Source organism: Babylonia areolata, chromosome 25, assembly GCF_041734735.1.
Source record: "Babylonia areolata isolate BAREFJ2019XMU chromosome 25, ASM4173473v1, whole genome shotgun sequence".
Taxonomy (NCBI): domain Eukaryota; kingdom Metazoa; phylum Mollusca; class Gastropoda; order Neogastropoda; family Buccinidae; genus Babylonia; species Babylonia areolata.
In genome coordinates this window covers 17346126-17366125 of record NC_134900.1, presented here as the reverse complement: position 1 = coordinate 17366125, position 20000 = coordinate 17346126, and the positions used below count along the sequence as shown (strand labels likewise).

General features: G+C 49.0%; 1 protein-coding gene across 1 annotated transcript in view; it reads left to right on the top strand.

Moving 5' to 3' along the window:
* Nucleotides 1-4846: 4846 nt before the first annotated feature.
* LOC143300069 (filamin-A-like) overlaps nt 4847-20000 on the top strand; it is a 112009-nt gene continuing 96855 nt past the window's right edge. The window contains 2 exon segments of the mRNA XM_076613628.1: nt 4847-5002; nt 13435-14004. Coding sequence (XP_076469743.1) covers nt 13683-14004 — 322 coding nt within the window. The 5' untranslated portion in view covers nt 4847-5002; nt 13435-13682.

Genomic DNA, 20000 nt, shown 5'->3' with positions numbered 1-20000 from the left:
TCTGTCCTGTCGAAACGCGCCAACATCACCCCACAGCAAACATCATTAATGGCTCATCCGAGCGAGACGCTGACTGAACACGAATCAGTGAACTGAAGCCTGTCGGTCGGTGCAGATCAGTGGCATCTGTAACGTGTTGCCAGACACGGACAGACAGACAGACAGACAGACAGACATCAGTCTGTACACCATTACTCGTCAGAACTGAACAGCCGGACCCGGGCAATGGAACCATGGCATGTCGTAGTGTTCAGTGCAAGAGTGGAACTGGCAGCGGTGGTGTGCTGTACTCACGTTAGTCAGTGTCAGAGAGGGCTGCCTGGAGATGGATGAGGTGAGAGGAGGGGGTGGGGGGTGGGGGGCAGTGGGTGTGTGTGTGTGTGTGGGGGGGGGGATACATGTATGCGAATGGTGGACGGCAGTGCATGTGATCTTTAAGATGTTTGTCGTACTTTTTTTGTTCACACATACACTGACACGCGAACGCACATACCCACACTAACATACACGTCGTATACGTACACGTTACACACACACACACACACACACGCATACACGCACGCACGAGCAGTATCCACGATTTTTCGTCCCCTCAAGACAAGACGAGAAGTGTTCACAACAAGGCGTGGACGTTCACTCTGCCAGTCACACAGAGGAGTGGAGGGGAAGAAATGTGGATGGAGCCCACATTCAAGTATTTGTATTTGTATTTCTTTTTATCACAACAGATTTCTCTGTGTGAAATTCGGGCTGCTCTCCCCACGGAGAGCGCGTCGCTATACTACAGCGCCACCCTTTTTTTTTTTGGTATTTTTTCCTGCGTGCAGTTTTTATTTGTTTTTCCTATCGCAGTGGATTTTTCTGCAGAATTTTGCCAGGAACAACCCTTTTGTTGCCGTGGGTTCTTTTACGTGCGCTAAGTGCATGCTGCACACGGGACCTCGGTTTATCGTCTTATCCGAATGACTAGCGTCCAGACCACCACTCAAGGTCTAGTGGAGGGGGAGAAAATATCGGCGGCTGAGCCGTGATTCGAACCTGCGCGCTCAGATTCTCTCGCTTCCTAGGCGGACGCGTTACCTCTAGGCCATCACTCCACTAAAGTAAACGCACGTATGCACACACGCACGCACACTGACACTCACTCACACACACACACACACACACACACACACACGGACTCATGCGCGCGGAGATGAGCCCCGGCCAAACACCGCTCTTTATGCATAACTGGCAGTGTGTGATTGGAGCAACTGAGCCTCCAGGCACACCATTTCGGTATGTACCCCCGATATATTCAATCGCGAACATGCACACACTCTTGCTCACAACACACATGGACAGACACGTGTTACGTAACAGACATGGAAATCCAGTATTCATCCAATGTATTAAAGATGATAAAAGGAAAAAAAAAGAATCACAGAATAAAATAAACATATTGGTACAATTGCTGCTATACCCCAATTTCGTCCCCTTTACTGACTGCTCTGTGTGAATGTCCACGCCATGTTATGGACACTGTTCATTCAGTCTTTAACTCACTCAGTACGGCCAGTCCTCTTTTCTACTCTACACAGACCCCTCGGATGTCCAGTGGGTGTCTGAATGACCCAACCTTTAGCTTCCGTCGTCGGAATTGTGGTATTCTTTGTCAACATTCACCTCTTCAGTATAAGAGCCTTTCGCTTGCAATATTTTGATGGCGGTAATTGGGGAGAAACGCTGTTAACGTCGTCTCTTTCGCCGTTCGTATGGAGAGAGTTAAAAACACGTCCGTTATTATGAAGCCGGGAATTCTATTATGTAGCCTAGAGATTTATGATTTCAGTACACCCCTGCATTCTGTTGAAATTGAAGCGTGTTTTTTTCTTTTCTTCTGCATTCAAACGCTTTGGACTGAAGCAACGCCGGGGGCATTATCAGTAACCACGTGGTCATAGCTCTGGACTTTAACCCTTAGATTCTGGGTTCGAATCCTGGTATTGAATTGTGGCGTTTAAGGTGGGTTAAGGGAGGAGATCAGTTTTCATTCCGATCTCCCAGGTCAACAGGCTTGCTAGTGTCATAACCTCCTTCATGTCTATAGACACTGAGGCAGAAGATCATTTCAATAATTTGACGTTTGTTGAAGATCCCGTTATCCAAGCCAGCGTTTGGTAGCCCAAGTTTTGCCGGGAAACATTAATCTATCCCAGCATGGACACACCCCGAAAACGGAATATGGCTTCCTAAATGGCTTGGAGGAAAAAGAAAAAAAAAAGACAAAAAAGACTGGTGGATGAGAGTCAGTGAAAGTGGAAGATGCATCCACAAATGCAGGACGCTGAAGGGGGGAAGTGAGAACCAGAAGAAGGTGTCTCTTCCTTTACATCTTCAGGGGGCCTTCCGGGACTTGAAAGTCACCTGGCACTTTCTGACTGCACTCAAACCACTGAGCCAGGCAGGTACACGCTACTTTGCGGCAAAGGAGAAGAAAAAGACAATCAAGAAGAATGGGGAGGGGTAGGGGAAGGAGGAAGAAGACTACTTCTTCTTCTTCTGCGTTCACTCGTATGCACACGAGTGGGCTTTTACGTGTATGACCGTTTTTACCCCGCCATGTAGGCAGCTATACTCCGTTTTCGGGGGTGTGCATGCTGGGTATGTTCTTGTTTCCATAACCCACCGAACGCTGACATGGATTACAAGATCTTTAACGTGCGTATTTGATCTGCTTGCATTTTCACACGAAGGGGGTTCAGGCACTAGCAGGTCTGCACATATGTTGACCTGGGAGATCGTAAAAATCTCCACTCTTTACCCACCAGGCGCCGTCACCGTGATTCGAACCCGGGACCCCGTCAGATTGACAGTGCAACGCTTTAACCACTCGGCTATTGCGCCCGTCGAAGAAGACGACAAGACAGACAGACAGACAGACAGGCTGGGTAAAGCAGGGAAGCAAACTGCTATTTCTCTGCTCCCCTCCCACGGCAGCTAAGCTGTGATAATAATGCGAAGAAGAAGAAGAAGAAGGAAAGAAGAATGCTGCTGCTGCTGCTGATGGTGATGACGATGATGATGGTGATGACGATGATGATGATGATGATGAAGTTTTCAGTTTGATTAAGTTTCTCAAGGAGGCGTCACTGCGTTCGGACAAACGAATGCGTATATTCTTCACAACATCTGCTGGACAGATGCCTGGCCCGCAGCACCGTGCACTGATATGCGACAGAGTGCATGCGTATGCGTTTATGTACCAATCAGAGTGGATTTCTTCCACAGAATTTTGCCGGAGGGGCCGTGAGGGGTGGAGGAGGGGGGGGGGGGGGGGCGGGGGGGGGGGGCAACCCTTTAGTGTTGCTGTTGGTTCTTTTTCAGTGCGTCAAGTGCATGCTGCGCACGGAACTATTGTTCACCATCTCATCTTCTTCTTCTTCTTCCGCGTTTCCTGGTCATGCTAGATTGTCAGTCCCGGGTCAGGACAGCGAAGTCCGCGGTCCGTCGCAGGGACCCCCGCTTGTCCCCCCCTGTTTCTCCTGGAGCTCCACGGGGCATAATCTCATTTGAATGTCTGGATGCTCGGTTTGATTCTGCCGTCAAACTTATGAGAAAGGGCGAGGACGGGATTCGAACCCAGACCCTCACGGACACTTGTAACATGATGGCAGACGATAAGCCTCTTAACCATTCTGCCACTTTCCTCCTTGTCATCAGTCAAAGAACAGTCAGTGAATGCATGCTTGTTTTGAAGCACCCAAGCAATATGGTCTGGTCACATAACAAGATGTAATGGCTAAGCTAAACAGTACAATCCTCCAAAGAACCGTGTGAGAGAGAGAGAGAGAGAGAGAGAGAGAGAGAGAGAGAGAGAGAGAGAGAGGAAGACAAGATGAAGACGGACAGACAGACAGGGGGAAAAGCTGGGGAAACAAACAAACTTCTGTTTCTTCTGCCACCCCTCTCTCTACAGCCAGTGCAGGCTGCAACGCTCGCTCTGTGTGATGCCGGTACCTGTTTTCCTCCCGGCCACCCCTCCCCAAAAACCACCACGCTGCCACGGGGGAAAACCCCACCACCACCACCGCCACCACCACCACCGGCATGTCAGCCGTCCATCTAACAGTCTCAGATGAAAGATGTGGCCGCAAGGAACTCACGACTTCACTCTCAGACAACCTAGATAGCGTATCAATACTCCGGCGACGTCGGCTTACGAATGCAGAAGAGATTCGAACCCAGGTAGGGTGGGGTGGGGGGGGAGTGGTTGGTAGCACTGGCATTGGTGGCGGTGTTGGTAGTGGGTGATGATGATGATGATGATGATGATGACACTGCCGTCATGGCGGGAGAGAGTTGGTTTACACCCCCGTTTCCAAATTAGGTAGCAGGCTGCGTCGGCACTGCACGTTGTGTGTGTGTGTGTGTGTGTGTGTGTGTGTGTGTGTGCGTGCGTGTGTGTGTGTGTGTGTGTTAGTGTGCGCGTGCGGCGCGAAGCGACCAACAAGCTTTGCTTCTTCATCAAGATCACAGAGAGAGAGAGACAGAGAGAGAGAGGGAGAGAGAGAGAGGGCAACTGTGCACATGAACTCATAACAACGCAACCAGAGAGACAGAGACAGAAGAGCATCACAGACCCACACAGCACCACGCACGCACGCGCTGCACACACACACACACACACACACGCACCTTCGCACGCGCCTGTCTCGCGTTTCGTCTCAGGCAGGAGGTTCCAGCCAATCTGAAGCCGCGGAGTCGGCAAGCTTTTGCCTGTCTTTGGGCTGCCGTGTGGAAGACGTCCGCAGGTTGGATGCTGTTTGGGCTACCTCCTCCTCCTCCTCCTCTTTACTACCTCCCCCCCACCCCCACCACCCCTTGTGCTGCTCTCAGAGGGAAGTGAGTGTCTCACCCTCTCTCTCTCTTCTCTTCGCAGCGCTTGTTGTGTGTGGTGGTGGTTCGTAGCTGCGGCCTGGGCAGCAAAGGAAAGGAGGAAGAAGCCGGGAATTCCAGACCGGTACGTATTGTACCTTACCTCCCCCCCTTGACAAACCTTTAGGGTCTGTTATGTCTGTGTGTACTTGTGTTGCAGGCTTGCTGTTTTGGGGGGGCTCTCTTCCTGGTGGCTCTGTTTGTGGCCCGTTGGAACTTTTCCTCGTTATTTTAACTTTAGAAAGAAAAAAAATCGCTCTGTCTGTAAAGTCTCTGTGTGTAGTTTAGTAGGCTTGCTTCTCGGTCTTTGCCTGGGTCTGTTATGATTCTGAGAATGTCCCCATACAGATTTTTTTTTTGTTCGTTTGTTTTGAATTGCATCGACTGCAGAGTTTAAGTAAGACTTGCTAAACTTTTACTGGATCTATTATAGTTCTCTGATTATCACATACAAACTTTTTATTCTTTTATTCTAAATTGCATTGTCCGCAAAGTTTATAAGACTTGCCGCTTGCCTCATCCTGGAACTGTTATGGTTCTAGGCTGATTATCCCATACATTTTCTCTTTTCAAAAAGTTTTGAATTGCATTGTCCGCGACGTTTAATAGGCTTGCTTATCTCATCCCGTGGATCCGTTAGGGTTCTCTGTTTATCTCATACAAACTCCTCTTCTTTCTTTTGAATTGTGTCGTCCGCAAAGTTTAGTAGACTTGCTCAGTTACTTTTGACTGGATCTGTTTTTGTTCTCTGTTTATCCCATACAATCTCCTCTTATTTTATTTTGAATTGCATTGTCCGTAAAGTTTAATAGGCTTGTTTGTCTCTTCCTAGATCTGTTGTGGTTAGTGTCCCATGCAAACGTTTTCTCTTTATATATATATATATTTTTTAAATTGCATTGTCCTCAAAGTTTAATTAATAGGTTTTGCTTATCTCTTCCTGGATCCGTTGGGGTTCTTGGTATATACCCGCCCCCCCCACCCCCCGCCCCCCGCCCTCCACTTTTTCTTCCGTCTTTATTGTTAAATTGCATTGTCCACAAAGTGTGTGTGTACACTGACTTATTTAGTCCCTTCCTGATTCTGTGAAAGGTCTCTGATTATACCATGCGGCGATTTTTCTTCTTTATTTGACATCAGTGCAGTTTCCTCAGAGTTTGTCAGTGTATTGCTAGTATAGTAGTCTTTATTCCCTCATTCTGGTGTTTCTATCTGTTCTCTGATAACAAACCCGTACAAACCTCTGTTTGATGTTCTGTTAACTGCATTGTCGGTGAAGTTTGTATGCAGTATGTATTCGCACTCCATCGTTTATCAGTTTATTTTGGAAGGTCGGGGATTTTTGAAGGTTATTATTATTTTTTTTTTTTTAAGTCTTAAAAAAAAAAAGAAAAGAAAGGTTTTAAAATGTCTGGGGCAGGACTTTTTTTTGTGTGTGCTTGAGCACAACTGTTGTTTATGTGGGTTTTTAAGTTCAGGTCGTGAATGTATCTCTCTCTCTCTCTCCCCCCCTCTCTCTCTCTACTTAATGATATACAACCACAATCAGTGTCCTGAATTTTTTTTTTTTTTTTTGGGGGGGGGGGGGGGGCAGGGGGGGGAGGCTTGAGAGGGGCTTTTTTTGTTGTTGTTTTTTTGTTTGTTTGTTTTTTGTTTTTTTTTTTAAAGGGGGGATGGTTTGATCTTTTTCCTTCATGACATGATGATGTTTGTATCATGATTATGTAAATGTACATGTTTATTATGTAGATGTGCATGTTTAAATGTGAATGTGAATGTCATGTCTTTATTTCTTCATCTCTTTGCTACTTTGTGGATGTTTTGATTCATATTCAATTTCCATTTGCCCTGAGGGCTGGATGAAAAAAAGCACATGTATGCTTATTCCACTTCCCTCAATAAAAAAACTTCGTTCGTTCGTTCGTTCGTTCGTTCTCTGTCTCTCTCTCTCTCTCTCTCTGCCGTTGCTTGTCTACCCGTTTGTAACTGATGACAGCAAGCGGTCTTCATGGAAGTTGGCTAGAAGAAGTTTTGAGGAGTTGTGTTTTGTTTTGTTTGGAATGTTTTCAGTAGAAGTGTTGTACTGAGTAACTAGTTCGTGACTTTAGTGCCTGTGCTCTGTCTTCACCTCTCCGGCTGTCTCTGTTTCTCAATCTGCCTGCATGTGTGTGTCGTGTGTGTGTGTGTGTGTGTGTGTGTGTGTGTGTGTGTGTGTGTGTGTGTGTGTGTGTGTGTGAATAGAATAGAATAGAATAGAAGAGATTTTATTGTCATGAAACCGTAAGGTTTATAAGACACAAGTGCAATGGTAAATAAATGAAGGAAGGAAAAACACACAATTACTCAATCAGTTAATGCAGTAAATTGCAGCAGCATTCATAAACAAAATTTTCCTAATCTTGTTTGTATATATTCATCATCTGTTAGCATCACCTGACTAGGAATGTGTGTGTGTGTGTGTGTGTGTGCGCGCGCGTTATTGTGTTGGTTTTTTTTGTGTGTGTTCAGGGTTGTTTTTGTTGGCTTTTTGTGTGTGTTGGGGGGAAAAGGGGAGGGACAGAGTAAATCAGTTGCATGTCTCTACAATGAGAAAGACTGTATCTTTCAGCAGTAAGAATTAGATGATGCACTGAATATTTAGGAAATTTCCCCACCTTTCATTGATGTTTGAATACCAGCAGAGGAAGGAGGAGGTGGAGGTGGGAGGTCTGGAGTTAGGCAGGAAGGGGTTAATGGGAAGGGGAGTACTAGGAAGGGGTGTACTAGGAAAAGGGTGGAAAGGGATGTGCTAGGAAGGGGTGTACTAGGAAAGGGATGTGCTAGGAAGGGGTTTACTAGGACACGGGGTGGAAAGGGATGTGCTAGGAAGGGGTGTACTAGGAAAGGGTGGAAAGGGATGTGCTAGGAAGGGGTGTACTAGGAAAGGGTGGAAAGGGATGTGCTAGGAAGGGGTGTACTAGGACAGGGTGGAAAGGGATGTGCTAGGAAGGGGTGCACTAGGACACGGGGTGGAAAGGGATGTGCTAGGAAGGGGTGTACTAGGACAGGGTGGAAAGGGATGTGCTAGGAAGGGGTGTACTAGGACAGGGTGGAAAGGGATGTGCTAGGAAGGGGTGTACTAGGACAGGGTGGAAAGGGATGTGCTAGGAAGGGGTGTACCAGGAAGGGGTCTACTAGGAGGGGGGTAGTGGAAAGGTGTGTTATAGGAAGGGGAGTACTAGGAAAGTGTGTACTAGGAATGGGAGTGTTAGAAAGAGGTGCCCTGGGAAGGGGTATACTAGGAAAGGGAGTACTAGGAAGGGGAGTACTGGAAAGGTGTGTTATAGGAAGGGGTGTACTAGGAAAGGGCTGTACTAGGAAGGGGTTGTATCAGGAAGGGTACAAGGAAAGGGCTGTACTAGGAAGGGGGTGTATCAGGAAGGGTACTAGGAAAGGGCTGTACTAGGAAGGGGTTGTATCAGGAAGGGTACTAGGAAAGGGCTGTACTAGGAAGGGGTTGTATCAGGAAGGGTACAAGGAAAGGGCTGTACTAGGAAGGGGTTGTATCAGGAAGGGTACAAGGAAAGGGCTGTACTAGGAAGGGGTTGTATCAGGAAGGGTACTGGGAAGGGATGTAATAGGAAGGGGATGTACTAGGAAGGGGGAGTACGGTCCTAGGAAGGGGTGTACTATGGAGGGGTGTGCTAGGTAAGGGAGTACCAGGGAGGGGAGTACTGGAAAGGGGTGTACTAGGAAAGGGAGTACTAGGAAGGGGTGTACTAGGGAGGAGTGTACTAGGGAGGAGTGTACTAGGAGGGGGGGGAGTACTAGGAAGGGAGTACTATGGAGCGGGTGTGCCAGGGAGGGTTATGCTGGGGAGGGGTGTACTAGGAAGGGGGAGTACTAGGAAGGGAGTACTAAGAAGGGGTGTACTAGGAAGGGAGTACTATGGAGCGGGTGTGCCAGGGAGGGTTATGCTGGGGAGGGGTGTACTAGGAAGGGGGAGTACTAGGAAGTGAAGCACTAGGAAGGGTAGTACTAGGAAGGGAGTACTAAGAAGGGGTGTACTAGGAAGGGAGTACTATGGAAGGGGGTGTGCCAGGGAGGGGTGTACTAGGAAGTGGGAGTACTAGGAAGTGGAGTACTAGGAAGGGGTGTGTCAGGAAGGGTTCTGCTGATACATCGTTGCGTAACTGCAGTTACTGCTGCTTTTCGTGTTGGCCCCACTTTTCGGTGAGAGCTAGCTGGGCGTAGAAAGAGAGCATATATATATATATATACTTATCTAATATCTTCGCAAATATAGAATTTGTTTTGCCTTCCTACCCCTCTCCTTCTCTCTCTCTCTCTCTCTCTCTCTCTGGTTCTCTCTCATCTCTCACTCTTTCCGTCTATCTGTCTCTCTCTCTCTCAATCTCAGTCTCTCTCTCTGTCTGTATCTCGTTCTCCCTTCTCGCCCAGTCTAAATCTCTATCTTTCATTCTCTCTCCTTCTTTTTCTCTTTAATTTTTTTCTCATTTTCTTTCACATATTCACATATTCACACACACACACACACATGCACACACACACACACACACACACACACACACACACACACACACACACACAAAAGGCGCACGCGCACACATTTTTTTTTTATCTTGTAAATGCACCAGATTTTGTTTGATATCTCTGTTTGTCTCTATATCATCATCATCATCATCATTATTATTGCATCAACCCTCTGTCTGTCTTTCTGGCACCCTCGTCGTGATTATCTCTCTGTCTTTTATCTCTCTTTCTCCCTCTCCCTCTCGCTCTGTCTCTCAGTCTTTCTCCCTCTCCCTCTCGCTCTCTCTCTCTTTCTCCCTCTCCCTCTCACTCTATCTCTCTTTCTCCCTCTCCCTCTCTGTCTCTCTTTCTCCCTCTCCCTCTCGCTCTTTCTCCCTCTCCCTCTATCTCTCTTTCTCCCTCTCCCTCTATCTCTCTTTCTCCCTCTCCCTCTCACTCTATCTCTCTTTCTTCCTCTCCCTCTATCTCTCCCTATCCCTCTGCCTCTCGCTCTCTCTCTCTTTCTCCCTCTCCCTCTCACTCTATCTCTCTTTCTCCCTCTCCCTCTATCTCTCTTTCTCCCTCTCCCTCTATCTCTCTTTCTCCCTCTCACTCTATCTCTCTTTCTCCCTCTCCCTCTATCTCTCTCCCTATCCCTCTGCCTCTCGCTCTCTCTCTCATTCTCCCTCTCCCTCTCACTTTATCTCTCTTTCTCGCTCTCCCTCTATCTCTCTTTCTCCCTCTCCCTCTATCTCTCTTTCTTCCTCTCCCTCTATCTCTCTCCCTCTATCTCTTTCTCCCTCTGCCTCTCGCTCTCTCTCTCATTCTCCCTCTCCCTCTCACTGTATCTCTCTTTCTCGCTCTCCCTCTATCTCTCTTTCTCGCTCTCCCTCTCTCTCTCTCTCCCTATCTCTCTTTCTCCTCTCCATCCTCTTCCCCTTATCCCCCTATCCCTCTTCTGTCTCTCTCTCTCCCCTCTCCCCCCCCCCCCGCCCCCCTCTACCCCCCCCACCCCTCTCTCTCTCTCTCTTGTCTCTTCAAGTACTTATTATTGCTCCCATTCCCTCAGACAATCTCTCCTTGAAAATTCCGTTGTCACGCCGGTCGAACATCATCACATGCTGAAGTTTCCTCAAGACACATTGTTTTAGATTCTCTCCATTCAGACCTTCACCCAAAATACGATCCGCCTTCCTCCGCCTCTGTGCCTTTTCAGCTGTACCCCTGTCTGTCTGTCTGTCTGTCTACCTGCCTGTATATCTATATGTCTGTCTGCCTCCTTTTCCCACACTACATACCTCCCCCCATCCCTCCACCCCTCCCTCCCCCCCCCCCTCACTCCCCCGTCATCCAGCTTCTTCCGTCTCGTAACGATGCATGTAGCACCATTAACATGTAATTTTCTTTTTTTTTTAAGCACTGTACACATTTGACGTAGATGTGACATATCAAAATGCAGCAGAATAAGTCTGCCAGGATCTGCCACCCACCATTCTGCCCCCCCACCCCATCCCACACAAACCCCCTCACCCAGTCTCCTCTCTCCTGTAGCGATGCTGTGGGTTGGTACCATTACCATCTACCTTCACTCACTCACTCACTCATTCCCTTGACCGCTGGGGTCGTTGGGGGGGACATGAGGAAGATGTCATAGCTCGTCACGCCGTTCTGTTGGCAGCTGTCATTACCATTTAATTTCATTTTCGACGGAAAAAAAAAAATGCAACTGAATAAGTCTACCAGGATCTGCTACTCCCGCCCCCGCCCCCCCCCCCCCCCCCCCCCCCCAACCCCCCCGCCTCTTCCCCGCCACCCCCCGGGCCCACAAACCCTATCGCCCCGTCTCACCTTCCCCCCCCCCACCCACCCCCTCTTGTAGCGCTGCCGGGTGTATCATTATCATCTAACCCCACTTTTGTTTTCGGGTGTTGTAATATATACACATTTGACTTCAAGATGTAAATTGTTACAATGTAAATAAATAGATCTCTCAAGATCTGGCCCCCCCACCCCCACCCACGTCTCCCCTGTGCCGCCACCCACAACCGCTCCCCCACCACCACGCCCCAACCCCCTGCCCCCTCACACCCGGCCTCCTCCCTCCTGTAGCCATGCTGTTGGTATCATTACCATCTGACCCCCCCTTTTTTTCTTTTCAAGCACTGTATATACATTTGACGTTCACTGCAAGCGAATAGATCTCCCAGGGCACGGCATGTTTATGTGCCCGGAAAAGAAAGGAGTGGTTGTGATACTAGCTTTGGGCTCCCCCACGACTCCCCCCCCCCCCGCCCCCATTCCCCCTCCTCTCATCCACTCCCATCCCCCCCCCCCTCCCTCCCTGTCACACACCGAAATGCAAAGTTATCTTTTTTGAGTGTTTCAGTTTCATTGGGTCGTGATCTCAGCGTCTCTCTCTCTCTCTGTGTATGAAGAGGAGAAAGTGGAGTGATGGCCTAGAGGTAACGCGTCCGCCTAGGAAGCGAGAGAATCTGAGCGCGCTGGTTCGAATCACGGCTCAGCCGCCGATATTTTCTCCCCCTCCACTAGACCTTGAGTGGTGGGCTGGACGCTAGTCATTCGGATGAGACGATAAACCGAGGTCCCGTGTGCAGTATGCACTTAGCGCACGTAAAAGAACCCACGGCAACAAAAGGGTTGTTCCTGGCAAAATTCTGTAGAAAAATCCACTTCGATAAGAAAAACAAATAAAACTGCACGCAGGAAAAAAAAAAGAAAAAAAAAGGGTGGCGTTGCAGTGTAGCGACGTGCTCTCCCTGGGGAGAGCAGCCCGAATTTCACACGGAGAAATCTGTTGTGATAAAAAGAGAAATACATACAAATCTCTTGAAGCCTGAACCGGACTATAAATGGCGGGCGATTTGAATCAAGCCAGTTTCTCACCAGAGTCTGACACTGTGACGTCGGTGAAGGTTTATTCAAAATAAAAGCCTAATAAAGCTACGGTTTGGCTTCATTTATGGCAGAGAGCGAGATTTGCCTAGCAGCTTCCAATCTAGACCTGAATTGACTTTGGAAAGTACAAAATGTGTCAGCTACACGTAATACAAAATTTGAATGCAGAGAAAAGGGGCGGAGCTAGAGCCGTTTGTGTTTGCGCTAGACGTGTCTGTCAGATAAAAATAGCACCAGCACGTGGTACTGTCCGGTGAGAATTGGAAAGCATGCAGACAGCCCCTCGACGTTGGCAACCGTAAACGACCACATTGTTTGTAAAACATGCAAATGGAGAGAAATATGACGATCTACTAACCTACCGGACACGTGCTCGCGCTTTTTATAGATAAACTCCGCCCCTTTCCCTTTTATGGATAGGCTCTAGTGCGCATGCGCAACCGAAACCTTGCTCTCGGGAGTTAAGACTTTAAGGGTAAGAGATGTTTCACGGACTGTAGGTTGGTAATGTATCCTGTTTGTGCCTTTGATAAACAGTACTTGCTGTTTCTTCTTCTTCTTTCTTTTGTAATTTTTATTTCTGTTTCATTGACATTATGATTGAAAGATTGGTGTGCCTCGTTTACACCTCTTCTGTCGAGGCTATGCCCTATCTGAATAAACAATCTGCAGTCTGAATTGTCTCTCTCTCTCTCTTTCTGTCTCTCTCTCTTTTTCTCTCTGACTGACTGTCTGTCTGTCTCTGTCACTCTCTCTCTCGTGCCTAATATGCTTATTCATCCCCCCTACCCTCCAGTAAAAAAAATGTACTCTCTCTCTCTTTCTCTCTCTCTCTTTCATACCCTCTCTCTCCCTCTTTCTCTCCTTCCTACTCCCTCCTCTCTCCCCCCCCTCTCTCACTCTCCACCCTAACCCCATCTCCCTCTCCCTCTGACACCTCCCTTCCATCTCATCCCCCTCCCCCCTTCCTCCCTTCCTCCTCCCTCCTCCTCCAGCTCCTCCTCTTTCTCACTGAGGAGACGTAACGTAACGTAACGTAAGACCACGTGCTGATCCCTCTTCAGGCTTCTCCTCTTCCTCTGTCCTCAGGTTCATCACAGTCAGTCCACACCGAGAGAGAGAGAGGACTCAGGGTGAGAGGTGACATCAGCAACAAGGGAACACTTCGATTTGTTTTTTATATCATCATTTCTGTTTTTTGGAGGGCAGCAGCACTCGTATCTCTCTCTCTCCCTAACTTGGAATCGCGCGGACAAAACGAAGGCCACTAGTTCTTCTACTACTACTACTACAGCTTCAACTACAACTACACCTCTCTCCCCGTGAAACCAGCAACAATGCAGGGGGAGGAATTCGACGAGGAGGAGGCCTTGCAGTCCGAGCGGGAGCTGGCCGATGACGCCCAGTGGAAGATCATCCAGAAGAACACCTTCACGCGATGGGCCAACGAGCACCTCAAGACGGTCAACAAGAGCATCAACGACCTGGAGGGGGACTTCTCGGACGGGCTCCGCCTGATCGCCCTGATCGAGGTGCTGTCCAGCAAGAAGTTCAAGCACATCAACAAGCGGCCCAACTTCCGCACGCAGAAGCTGGAGAACGTCACCATGACCCTCAAGTTTCTGGAGGAGGACGAGGGCATCAGGATCGTCAACATTGGTGAGTTGGTGGTGGTGGTTGTGGGGGTGGTGATTGTGGGGGTGGTGGTTGTGGGGGTGGTGATTGTGGGGGTGGTGGATGTGGGGGTGGTGATTGTGGCGGTGATTGTAGAGGTGATGTGGTGGTGGTTGGAGGTGGTGTTGTTGGTGGTGATGGTGGTGTTGGTGGTGGTGGTGGTGGAGGTGGTGGTGTTGTGTTGTGCTGGTGGATTTTGTGTGGCTGTGGTTGTTGTTGTTGTTGGTGGTGGTAGTGATGTGTATTGGTGGTGGAGGTCGTGGTGTTGTTGTTGTTGTTGTTGGTGGTGGTAGTGATGTGTATTGGTGGTGGAGGTCGTGGTGTTGTTGTTGTTGTTGGTGGTGGTGGTAGTGATGTGTATTGGTGGTGGAGGTCGTGGTGTTGTTGTTGTTGGTGGTGGTGGGGGTGGTGATTGTGGCGGTGATTGTAGAGGTGATGTGGTGGTAGTTGGAGGTGGTGTTGTTGGTGGTGATGGTGGTGTTGGTGGTGGTGGTGGTGGAGGTGGTGGTGTTGTGTTGTGCTGGTGGATTTTTGTGTGGCTGTGGTTGGTGGAGGTCGTGGTGTGGTTGTTCTTGTTGTTGGTGGTGGTAGTGATGTGTATTGGTGGTGGAGGTCGTGGTGTTGTTGTTGTTGTTGGTGGTGGTAGTGATGTGTATTGGTGGTGGAGGTCGTGGTGTGGTTGTTGTTGTTGGTGGTGGTAGTGATGTGTATTGGTGGTGGAGGTCGTGGTGTGGTTGTTGTTGTTGGTGGTGGTGGTAGTGATATGTATTGGTGGTGGAGGTCGTGGTGTTGTTGTTGTTGATGGTGGTGGTAGTGATGCGTATTGGTGGTGGAGGTCGTGGTGTGGTTGTTGTTGTTGTTGGTGGTGGTAGTGATGTGTATTGGTGGTGGAGGTCGTGGTGTGGTGGTTGTGGTGGAAGTGGTGGTCGTGGTGTGGTAGTTGTTGTTGTTGGTTGTGGTGGTGTTGGTGGTTGTGGTGTTGGTGTTGGTGGTGGTTGTGGTGGTGTTCGTGTTGGTGGTTGTGGTGTTGGTGGTGTTGGTTAGTAGTGTTGTTGGTGGTGTGTATACACACACACACACACACACACACACACACACACACACACACACACACACACACACACACACACACAGAGTTTTCCGCAATTTGAATCTCTGAGTGAGAGCGAAAATGACAGATAACTGTTCGTGGACAAGAGATGCTTCGATAAAGAGAGAGAGAAAGAGACAGAAAATGTCCACAGAAACACTGATAGAGAAAGAGAGGCCGGGTTGCTTGGCGATGGGTTGTAGGGTTCTGGTTAATAATAATAATAATAATAATAATAATAATGATAGTATTTATATAGCGCTGAATCTTGTGGTTACTGCTTCCCCCCAACTCGTGTGTAGGAAAAGAGACAACACTTCTGCAGCGGCTGGATATTTACTCTGTGTGTGTGTGTGTGTGTGTGTGTGTGAGAGAGAGAGAGAGAGAGAGAGAGAGAGAGAGAGTGCGTGCGCCATTGTGTGTGTGTGTGTGTGTGTGTGTGTGTGTGTGTGTGTGTGTGAGAGAGAGAGAGAGAGAGAGAGAGAGTGCGTGCGCCATTGTGTGTGTGTGTGTGTGTGTGTGTGTGAGAGAGAGAGAGAGAGAGAGAGAGAGAGAGAGTGCGTGCGCCATTGTGTGTGTGTGTGTGTGTGTGTGTGTGGGTGGGTGCGCGCGCGCCAGTGTGTGTATGTGTGTGTGAGAGAGAGAGAGAGAGAGAGAGAGAGAGAGAGAGAGAGAGTGCGTGCGCCATTGTGTGTGTGTGTGTATGTGTGTGTGTGTGTGTGGGTGAGAGAGAGAGAGAGAGTGCGTGCGCCATTGTGTGTGTGTGTGTGTGTGTGTGAGAGAGAGAGAGAGAGAGAGAGAGAGAGAGAGAGAGAGTGCGTGCGCCATTCTGTGTGTGTGTGTGTGTGTGTGTGTGTGTGAGAGAGAGAGAGAGAGAGAGAGAGAGAGAGAGAGAGAGAGAGAGAGTGCGTGCGCCATTGTGTGTGTGTGTGTGTGTGTGTGAGAGAGAGAGAGAGAGAGAGAGAGAGAGAGAGAGGAGAGAGAGAGAGAGAGAGAGAGAGAGAGAGTGCGTGCGCCATTGTGTGTGTGTGTGTGTGTGTGTGTGTGTGTGTGAGAGAGAGAGAGAGAAAGAGAGTGCGTGCGCCATTGTGTGTGTGTGTGTGTGTGTGTGAGAGAGAGAGAGAGAGAGAGAGAGAGAGTGCGTGCGCCATTGTGTGTGTGTGTGTGTGTGTGTGTGTGTGTGTGAGAGAGAGAGAGAGAGAGAGAGAGAGAGAGTGCGTGTGTCATTGTGTGTGTGTGTGTGTGTGTGTGTGTGTGTGTGTGTGTGTGTGTGTGTGTGTGAGAGAGAGAGAGAGAGAGAGAGAGAGAGAGAGCGTGCGCCATTGTGTGTGTGTGTGTGTGTGTGAGAGAGAGAGAGAGAGAGAGAGAGAGAGAGAGAGAGAGAGAGAGAGAGAGTGCGTGCGCCATTGTGTGTGTGTGTGTGTGTGTGTGTGTGTGTGAGAGAGAGAGAGAGAGAGAGTGCGTGCGCCATTGTGTGTGTGTGTGTGTGTGTGTGTGTGTGTGTGTGTGTAAAAAAAAAAAATACAAGCTAGAACTGGGCACACACAGTTGTCGAGCTGGGCAGAAATAAATTGAGTTTCATCGCAGAGGCTGCAGTTTTATGCTCTTTTTGACCCAGGTAAGGCCTTAAGAAGAAAGAAAAAAACCCCAACCAAAACACTGAAGGGGGGGGGAAAAAAAGTGCAAAATTGGCACTCAGCAGTCACGGCGTATGTTGGCTGAAGAACAGAACTGACGTTTTACTGATGTTTGTTGTTGCTGTTGTTCGGATCTAGCTCTTGAGACTGCCTATCTTGAACTGTATATCTTGTGTTTGGGGATGGTTGGAACGTCTGGGAGAGTGTTAGAGGAGTGGAAACTTGGTGGGAAGAGAGAGAGAGAGAGAGACTGAGAGAGAGAGAGAGAGAGAGAGAGAGAGAGAGAGACCCAGGACTCAAAAATGGTTAATGACGTCTTGAACTGTATATCTAGCGTTAGGGGATGGTTGTGGAACGTCTGGAAGAGTATAGGTTGAGTAGAAACTTACGGGGAGAGAGAGAGAGAGAGAGAGAGAGAGAGAGATCGAGTCGGGACTCAAAGAAATGGGTAATGACGTCAGCAACATGCTGACGTCATCAAGTCGGTGAAAAACACGCGTCGTCTCTTTCCTTCCTCCTTCTCCTCCCCTCCCCCTCCCCTCTACCCCCTTCCCTCCCCCCCGCACACATTCACGCTATTCACAGCTTTCCTCTGCACTCCATAACAATAATATCCAGCGGTGTGCACAAGCAGGGAGAGAGAGAGAGAGAGGGGGTGGGGAGAGAGAGAGAGTGAGAAACGTTGAGGAGTGGAATGGTGGACGGAGGGGGTTGGGGGGTGGGGGGGGGATAGGAGGAAGGGAGAGGATGGGGCCGGGGTGATAATAAATAAAAGGTAAGGAGTGTAGGCAGTGGGGGTGGGGTTGTGCGGGGTGCAAGGGATGGGGGGGGGGGGGTGGGGGGAGGGGTGGGGGAGGGAGAGTCGAGATGGGATGGGATGTGGTGCTAATAAGGATTGACCGTTGTGGAGGGGGAGCGGGGGGCTGGGGGAGGGGGTGGGTGTGTGTGGGTGTGGGGGGGGGGGTGATGAGGGAGGAAAGGTGTGGTGTGCATTTGAAGTGAATGGACTGTATTCGGCCAGAGTCTGCTCTTATCTTACACAGTCCTCTCTCTCTCTCTCTCTCTCTGTGTGTGTGTGTGTGTGTGTGTGTGTTGCCCTGCCACCAGCATTGACTCTATAAACCAGACGGTTGGAGGAAAGGAGAGAGCAATGAACGGAGACAGTATTGAGAGAGAGAGAGAGAGAGAGAGAGAGGGGGGGGAGAGAGGGGGGAGAGAGGCGGGGGTGGGGGGGGGGGGGTGAAGGGGGGATTCAGTGTGCAGACAGACAGACAGACTGACAGTCAGAGAACGGTACAAACAAACGATGGAAACGAAATCCGTCAGTAACAAAAAAGAAAAAAAAGAAGAAAAAAGATACAACACAAAAACATTACCAACTAAAACAATATTCACAAAACAAAACGAAATAATAATAATAATGATGATGATGATGATGATGATAATAATAATAATAATAATATTGCGTGGTTAGAAATAGGGTGTTGAATAGATTTGGGCACACAGGGAGATTGAGAGAGAGGGAGGGAGAGAGAGAGAGAGAGAGAGGAGAGAGAGAGAGAGAGAGAGAGACGAAACGAAACGAAATGAAGCGGATGTTTTTTTAACCTGGGTAATGAGATAAGCAAACAATATGTTTTACCCATCCAGCCCTGTAGGAGAGAGAGAGAGAGGGAGAGAGAGAGAGAGAGAGAGAGAGAGAGAGAGAGGGGGGAGAGACTGAGAGAGAGAGAGAGGGAGAGACTGAGAGAGAGAGAGAGAGAGAGGGAGAGAGACAGAGAGAGAGAGAGAGAGAGAGAGAGAGAGAGAGAGAGAGATAATGATGATGATGATGATGATGGGAGGAAGGTAGGTCGCGGTGAGAGAGAGAGGAAAGACATAGATATATTTTATTTTTTTTCCCCGCCGGTCAGATCTATCTGACTAAGCGAATAATAAATTATGGATCTCATTCCAACGCTGCATGCAAACGCCGACGCCGGCCCTTCAAGACTGACTCGCACGCAGTGACATCAGTCGTCGAAAGGAACGTGCTGAAGCAGTGTGTATACTAACTTACCTGTAAAATTCACGTGGTATCGAAAAGGAGTGTGTGTGTGTGTGTGTGTGTGTGTGTGTGTGTATTATGAGATGTGATTCTGATGTGGCTCCCTGCTGGCTGGGGCCACATGTGTTCCACATCTGCGCGTGCAGCATGCGTTCACGTGCTTTCGTCGGCTTACAGGACTGGGGGATGGGGGAAGAGGGGGTGGGGGATGGGGTAGAGGGAACGGGGGGGTTGGGGGGTGGGGGGTGGGGGGGCAGGGGGGACAGGGGGGGGGGGGGAGGGTGCGCTTTTATCGCAGACAAACAATGCTAGGGTGCTGGCATTACATCACTGAGCGAGCGATAACAGATAATAAGTATAGTCACGGACTGTGTGTAGAAGCTATTATGATGACGACGATGATGATGACTCAATGATGATGGTGATGACGACGACGACGACGATGATGATGATGATGATGATTATTATCGTCATTACCTATTATTTCATCAGCAGCAGTACAGAACAGAATATTTTAATCTACGTCCCTCCATACACGTCCTTGGAAGTTGCCAAGGAAAAAACAAACAAATAAAAGAAACAACCAAGAAAACATAGTAAGTAGACAAAAGCCGGGGCTTTTGCAAGTCGGCAGCCAATAATAAAATAGCTAGACTTTGGCGGCCATCCCAGAAGGAGCGAGTGATGGGTGGTGGGTGGTGGGTGGTTGCCTGGGGTAGGTGTGTGAGTGGATGGTGTGGGTGTTATGATGGAGGGAAGAGCAATGGGGGAATGAAGGAGGTAAGGCGCCTTGCCGGTGAATCTTTGGCTGCTGTTCTTTTTTTTTTCTTTTCTGTTTTTTTCTGTGTTTAAAGCGAGGGGGTAACTTGCCAATGTCAGCAAAAAGTCTGCTCTGTGTGTGTGTGTGTGTGTGTGTGTGTGTGTGTGTGTGTGTGTGTGTGTGTGTTGTGTTGTGTTGTGTTGTGTTGCCATGGTTGTCGGCGTTGTGTCGTATTGAGTTGGGAGCGGTGTGTGTGTGTGTTTGTGAGCGCGAGTTCGCGCGTAAGTGTGTGTGTGTCTCAGTGTTTGTGTCTGCCTGTGTCTGTATGTTTGTGTGTGTGTGTGTGCGATTGCTTGCCACGTGTGTGTGTGTGTGTTTGGGAGTGGAGTGAGGGGGGTCCGGGGGGTGGGGGTGGGGGTGAGAGAGGCGTGGGGTTGGGACACGGCA